We start from the raw sequence: 7,359 nt of genomic DNA on the forward strand, positions 1-7,359 counted from the left end.
CATTTCATATCACATGCATAAAAATCTCAATGATATCATAATCGTTCTTTTGCATATTTCAGAAACATGTCAAATATTGCTCATGTCTACACTATTCATGTCAAAACATTTCTTTTATCTTTCATACATATCTCATGAGTGAACGCAAAATATATATTGAGGTTGTTTTTCACATTTTCTTTTTAAAACAACATGCACATTTTTTTACAAGTCAACCTCAGTTTATTTCTTTTTATGCAAATCTAGCATAGGAACCCCGCTTACCTGGACTTCTTAGCTTTTCAAAAATTCCCTAAAAAAATGTCGAGTCGACTATAAATCGTCACCTATAAAAATAATCACGTAATTTCTGTAAGTTTCCAATCAATCACCTATTTCGATATTTAAGCTTAAACTTCTAAAATAACATATTTTAATTCCTCAAAACTTATAACTCTCATAATCCCAAAATATATCATCACTTTCTAAAATTATCAATATCCACCATAACCAACGTCAACCTCAAGACACCAATATTTAAATCCGAAATAGCCAACAAATCTCACATCATAAACCAATCATACGAACAACTCCATCATCCAATCCAACTGACCCCCTTACTTTTCGGACTCAGTCCGGCACAACTAACCAATTTGTAATAAATATGAGTTAGCGCGAAAATACAATTAAATCTCAAAAGTTCTTTGAGAAAATACTTACCATGCTATAATATAATTTTTGAAAAATCATAGAGGTGCTAGAAGCGGCAATGCAGCAACAAAACAGTATCAAATGCACTGTGGCCGTGGGTCTCAAAAATTCACTTTTGAACGGGGACAAACCAAGACCCGAGATTGCTAGGGTAGGGTTTAAGGATGTCGGTGAAGCTAGTAGTGGTGGTGGTTGGCCGTGGGTGGCGGCGCAAAGTTGAAGACCAAAAATATCCAAATCGAAAATGGGGTTGGATGTGCTTCACCAGTGACGGATCAAAACTGGGGTTGGGTCCATTGGGTTGCTAGGAGGTCAATGATGAAGTGGTGAAGAAATGGTGGCCGGAGGTGGCTCGACGGCGGCGCGTGAACACAAGAGGTGCCGCGGCCTTGTGTCGTGCTTGGGAGCAAACGACGGCACTAGAGGGGTTGAGATTGGAGGGGTGGTGTCGCCAGCCGGTGGGGGAGCGAATGGGCTGGGCGGTGTCGGTCACGGCAGTGTGCGGCGGCGGGCTAGGTGAGAGGAAGAAAACGCACGGGGGAGAGAGGGTGCGGCGCGCAGGAAGCAGGGAGGAAAAAGAGAAAATGAGGAGAAAAGAAAAAGAGGAAAAGAAAAAGTGAGGGAAAGAAATGAGGTCCAATCGCCACATCTTGGGTCACAAAAAAGATCCAACGGAAACGATTTCAAAACAAGTAAAATAAAATAATTCAAACGCAGTGATTAAAATCAAAATAAATAATTAAACCCAACAATGAGTTAATTAAATATGAAAAACAATTTAAATGTATAACAATAATTAATTATAAGAAAGCACTACAAAATAATTTTCACAAAATTAAAATCATAAAAATAAACCCACTAAAAATCCTGCCAATTTTAAAACAAGAGAATAAAATTTTAAATTAATAACAAATAATTTTTCAATTAAAAATACACTAAAATACGGGGTGTTACAGTATCTGCATAGTTTGAAAAAGGAGGTAATGTGTAACGCCCCGGTCTCGAAGGGATCGAAGTGTTACTCCCTATAACTTAAAACTCACAATTCATCAATATATTTATAGACTCCAAAATATAATGTCATAAGAATACTAGAAAATCTCTTAATAAAATCCGCCACTTCTCAGAAATCTTCTATGAGTAATCTACTATGCTTAAATAATCATCTCATCGATGCTCCATAATCCTGAACCTTAGCTGGACTATTCAAAATCATCTGAAAAATATATGGAGATAAGGGGTGAGTTATCAACAACTCAGTAAGTAGATGACATATACTAGTGTGTAAACACAAGCATTTTCACAGAGTTCAGAATGCAGAAACAAAATATTTCAGTATCAATATGCAAATCTCAAGGATACATATTATCAGAAAATCAAAGCGACTTTTCAAATATTTCATATTCAGAATCCAACTTTTCATATTCAAAGATTCATTTGGCACAACATGACTGAACATTTTCGTCTTATCATATCATATAAGAGCATTATATCAGAACAAAGACCATGTTTAACCCCCTGTGGTAGGGTTGTGCATCCTGCGGAAAGCCAAGCAGAACATAAATCACCATGTTACCAAAGCGATTGTACTCAGAACAGAAAACCACTATTATATCCCGTGGTGGGCTAGAGGTCACTACTGTATCCCATGACAGGGCCAGAGGTCACTATTGTATCCCGTGATAGGGCCACATATCAGAGCAAAACAGAATCAGAATCACCATATCAGAATCAGAGTCAGAACAGAATCATAAAGTCATGCCAAAGGTTTTTCAAGTGCCACATCTTATCAACACAGAGTACTAAATAGAATCAGGTCGTAAAAATATAACTTATTCACAAAATTTCATATTCGCTCTCATTTTCAAAGTTCAGAAACAGAATGTAAAAGATAAGCTCATGTCTACAACAATCATGATAGAAAATACTTTCTTCTTAAACAGAATCTCATGAGTAATGTAGAACAAATATTTGAGGTTCTTTTTAGATTTCTTTTCATAGCAAAACATGCACATTTTTCAAAAAGGACCTCAGTTCATTTATTTAATGCAAAGTCTAGCATATGAATCTCGCTTACCTGGACTTCTTAACTTTTCAGAATTTTGCTCAAACCATTGTCAAGTCAACTATAAATCATCACCTATAAAATAATCATGTAATTCCGTAAATTTCCAATCAATCACAAATTTACACAATTTAAGCCTAAGCTTCTACTATATCTATTTTAATTCTTCAATACCTAAAAAAATTCCATAACCTTAAAAAAATCCTCATTCTCTAAATTTCCTGTATATCAATCAACATTTAAGATAAGTATTTGTAAAAATTTCATTAAATAACAATAAACGAATAGCTTTAATCATAATTTAAATATTTGAAAATAAGAATTACACAGTTTCTAAAATAATTTGCTACCAATAGTACAGTTTGAAAATCCTATTTATTTTTTGTACAAAATCTTACACTTCCCGCAAAAACCATGTAAAAACAGATTTAATATAAACAAAACTCCCAACTAAAACCATCTAATAAAAAGGGCAATACTGTAATTTTATACCAAAATATAATGCAAAACTATATTCATGTAGACTTAAAACGTTTCATGCGATTCGGTGCAATAGTCGGCGAGGACATGGGCGCGAGGTACTCATCGAGAAGGGAGGAGCTGCGTGCGATGTGGAGGGGAAGCTGGTTGTCCTAGCGGCGGAGCACTGAGAAAAAAGTGACGAGTGAGAGAAGAGATATAAGAGCACTGAGAAGGAGACGGAGGGCTCCTTATCGAGAGAGTTATGCACGGCGACGGCCTGGGGTGGCTATCGTCGGTGGCACGGCTAGGCGTGGCTGAGATGCTGGATTACGGGTTCTGTTTGCACTGCGGAGGAGACGCCCGAAAGGGTTGGTAGTGCGAAACTGCCGTGCTTGGAGGAGCAACCAAATGCTCTGTTTTTTGGACCTAAAACAGAGGAGTTTCAATTCACTCCGCAGATGGTTGTTCTTGGCAATCTGGTGGTGGTGTAGTGGTGTACAGTGGAGGAGCTGGACTTCCAATGATGGTCAAGTGGAGGTGGTGCATGGCGAGGTCGAGTTGCGATCCGTGGAGATGCAGTGTGCACAGGTTGAGTCAGTTTCGTATGGGCTGGGCACGGAGGTGGCGTATGGCAGCATTGAGGAGGAGCATGCGGCGACTTGACCTTCTTGGGAGGCTGCGTTTTCCATGAGATGGTTGGGTAAAACTGTGAAGGTGCAGGTTGGCTTTTGGTCGTGCTCGAGCGAGTCTCTTGTCGTGCTATCTGCGTGCTCAGTGTCTCACTTGGTGCTACCCGTGGTGATGATCCTCCTCTGCTGTCCGTGGGTGGTGCATTGCAGAAGTGCACGGTGGTGTTTTGAGCCTAGGTGATGGCCGTTTACTGTGGAAGGATGGGCGTCGGTTTATACGTGGAGATGGAGGTTGCGTTGAACTAGGAGGGCTGGGTGGTTCTTGCGGCTAGTTGTAGCGATAAAGGGCAGTTTCCAAAGTATAAGATGAAAACGTATATCTATACGGGTGAAAAGAAAACCCTAAAGATTGAAAAGAGAAAGACGTGCATGGGTAGTGACGTGCGTGGGGAGAAAAAGAAAATAAAAATAAATTAATAATAATTAAAGTTCATCAATAAAATTATTCATTAAAGCAAAGAGTAATTTAAAAGTAAATACTAATTAATATCAAGAAAGCACATCAAAGTAAATTTCACAACTTAAGAATTATAAAATAAATCCAAAGAGAAATCCGATAAATTTTAAAACAAGAAAAACAATATTTAAATTAATTAAAATAATCCCTCACTAAAAAAATACACTAAAAAAAGTACGGGATATTACATAATGGGCGTGAAAGAGGACTTGAAATTGTTTAGAAAGGAGATAAAGTCTTGGATTTTTAAGATAATTAAAGGTTTGGGCTTGGGCTTGGGCTTGGGCTTGGGCCAACATATGAGGCCTCTAAAAATAGGAAAAAGGAAGTCTGCTGGGTATAATAGTTTGAGGCTAGACAAAGGGAAGGCCAAACTTGGGTTGGCCTGCATAAGCCCATTTTTCCTTCCAAACCCGAAATGGAGGCCGAAGCTCCATTGGCCCATGTTTGATAAGGGCTCCACTTCTGGGCTAGTTTCATGGTCCAACGAAAGTCCTGGGCCAGAGGAGACCCTTATCTTAGGGCCGGTAACCTCCATTGTTGATCTCGACGACCCCTATGTAGGCATTCCTTTGTCGGTGACAACAACTCCTATGCAGAAATGCATGCAAGCTTCTACGGAACACTTGGAGGAGGTTTTTGACTTGTCCTCGTCATAATGGCAGAGAAGGCGACAGGTTGGGTATCTGAGAAGTCCACGGTAGGAGCAGAGTCTGTGGAAGGCTTGGAGCACGGTTGGAAGACACAGATAACAACGATGGGACCCTTGGCTCTAGTTTTGTCACATGATCATGGTGAAACGCTGACGTCTAAAGTAGGGTCCGTCGAAGTTGCACACACAAGGTCGCCAGAGGTGAAGGGTCTTGCTGCCAACCTAGAATCTTCAAGGGAGAGTACCATTGGTGTTGTTGAGGAGGCACAGGATTTGAACAAGGGTTTATCGTTGGTACCGTTTGGAACTACGTCGGGTGCTACATCGGGGGAAGACATTGTCCCTTTGGTATCTCTCCTCCATTAAACAATATAGATGAATCATCTTCAGCATATTGTGGGAATCTCATATAGAGGATGTGAAGACCGTTTAAAGCTCTAATCACTATGATTGAGGCAAGCCACTCGCGTGATACCAAATCAAGCTTTAAGAGAAGCAAGGAGTTGAAGCGTTTTTTTTGTGCTATCAACTATGACGGTAAGGGTGGTAGCTCAAGTTGAGGGCATAGAGGTTGATGTATGTTGGGTAGTCTTTCGCGTAGAGGGTATTTCGGGTGGAGGTTGGGCTACGGGAAACATGGGGTTCGGGTTGGGGAGGTGTGATCTATTCTATCTCCGGCTTGATGTATGTTGGGTAGTTTTTCGTGGGCTTTTGGAGCAATAGGAGCTCTCTAGTATGGGTTATGGATTTTCTTTTATACATCTAGTGTAGTTGGTTACTCCTATTGATATATATATATATATATATATATATATTTTTACTTATACAAAAAAATAAATTCTTATTCATTGTTACCATAAGTCACTAATTGATACGAATTGGTGTTGAACCGTGTAGTTTGAGGATTTTGCTTTCTGGATTCTTCTTCATTTTCTAATTCATTGTTTAATATGTTCGCTAACCGATCCAGATTTTTGTTTGTTAGTGTTATGAACAAGTTCAAATGAAGAAAGATTTTGGAGTTCCTTGAACAGAAAACAAATGGAGACTTCTTTAATAGTGGATTATTAGTTATAACTAGCCTGCAAATTCCTTCCACTTCCTAGTACAAGAGACCTTACAGTTACTGCATAGGAGTACCCAGAGAGTACTGTGTCATCCTACTGCAAAGCCTTTATTTCCTTGTTTAATCATAAGCAACCATGACTATAAAGACAAACAACCTGAATAACAACACAAACATTACAAGAACTGAACTTCAAATCAACACAACGAATAACAACACAAGAATAGGAGGCAGGCAACCTCAAATCAAAAGCATTACTACAACACAATTTTCAGATAAAGGGGAAACTATCTGGAGTGGATGGCCTTAATTAGCTCAAGAACTGAACTTCGACTTTATAGATTCGACAACCTTTTCTTCTACTTGGAAGGCCCTCGTTAGAACATCATCTGGAATCGAGGGTGTTGAAGCAAAGAGAGTAAAGGGAAGGACCACAGCCCCTGGTAACTGACTGTTGAAAGCCGTGATAATAAAGGCTTTACCTACTCCAACATTCTTTTGGAAGTGTACAAGTCCTCTAGGAATGACAAACATCTGCCCAGCATTCAAGACTTTTGAGTGATACACATTCCCAGTTGTCACAAACCCCACAAGTACCTGCCCATCGATGACCACGCCGCTCTCGGTTGCACGAGGGTGAGAGTGGGGTGGATTAAGTCCTCCCGGAGCAAAGTCCACTCTGTTCATTGAAATCCCAAGCGTGTTGAGTGCAGGAAAATTATCGACATTACCTCCAGTGACGGTTGAGCCAAAGATGTTTGATGTGTTACCCACTTTGGTCAACCCATCAAAGAAGAAATCATCTGAAGTTACATTTGAGGCTGGTTTGCAAGGGAAGCCATTAACTGATATAGAGTTGGCACTTTTATCCGCCACACAGAAATCCTGTAATGGATCGGGGTCGGCTGAGGAGGCAAGCAAGGGGAGAAGCAACAACACGACGAGGTATGACAGCATGTGGACGTGTGAACGTGATGGAATCTTCATGGCTGAGTCGGCTTTTGGTTTTTAGAAGTAATGGGTTTTTAGTTTTTTCGTTTTTGAAGATGAGATACTGGGATATTACTCCAGACGTTGGGAATAATGGTACTATATATAGAACTTTTCTGCTCCTGAAAACCTCACAAGTCTTCAGCTTTATCATTTTAATTTATCCGAGGCAAATATTATGTCGACCGAGTCAAATGATGTAGGGGATACAAAAACGTCCAGAAGATCACGTAGAAAATGAGCTTGTAGCAGAAAAGTTCCCATTTGACACATTTGACACACCATTGA

The 7,359-nt window shown here is 39.7% G+C and overlaps 1 protein-coding gene across 1 annotated transcript; it reads right to left on the reverse strand.

The window, feature by feature from the left end:
• Nucleotides 1–6,283: 6,283 nt before the first annotated feature.
• On the reverse strand, nt 6,284–7,126 carry LOC108990162 (germin-like protein subfamily T member 2). The gene has a single exon (XM_018964035.2). The coding sequence runs from the start codon at nt 7,066–7,068 to the stop codon at nt 6,397–6,399; it is 672 nt and encodes a 223-aa protein (XP_018819580.2). The 5' UTR covers nt 7,069–7,126; the 3' UTR covers nt 6,284–6,396.
• Nucleotides 7,127–7,359: the final 233 nt, after the last annotated feature.

Source organism: Juglans regia, chromosome 9, assembly GCF_001411555.2.
Source record: "Juglans regia cultivar Chandler chromosome 9, Walnut 2.0, whole genome shotgun sequence".
Taxonomy (NCBI): domain Eukaryota; kingdom Viridiplantae; phylum Streptophyta; class Magnoliopsida; order Fagales; family Juglandaceae; genus Juglans; species Juglans regia.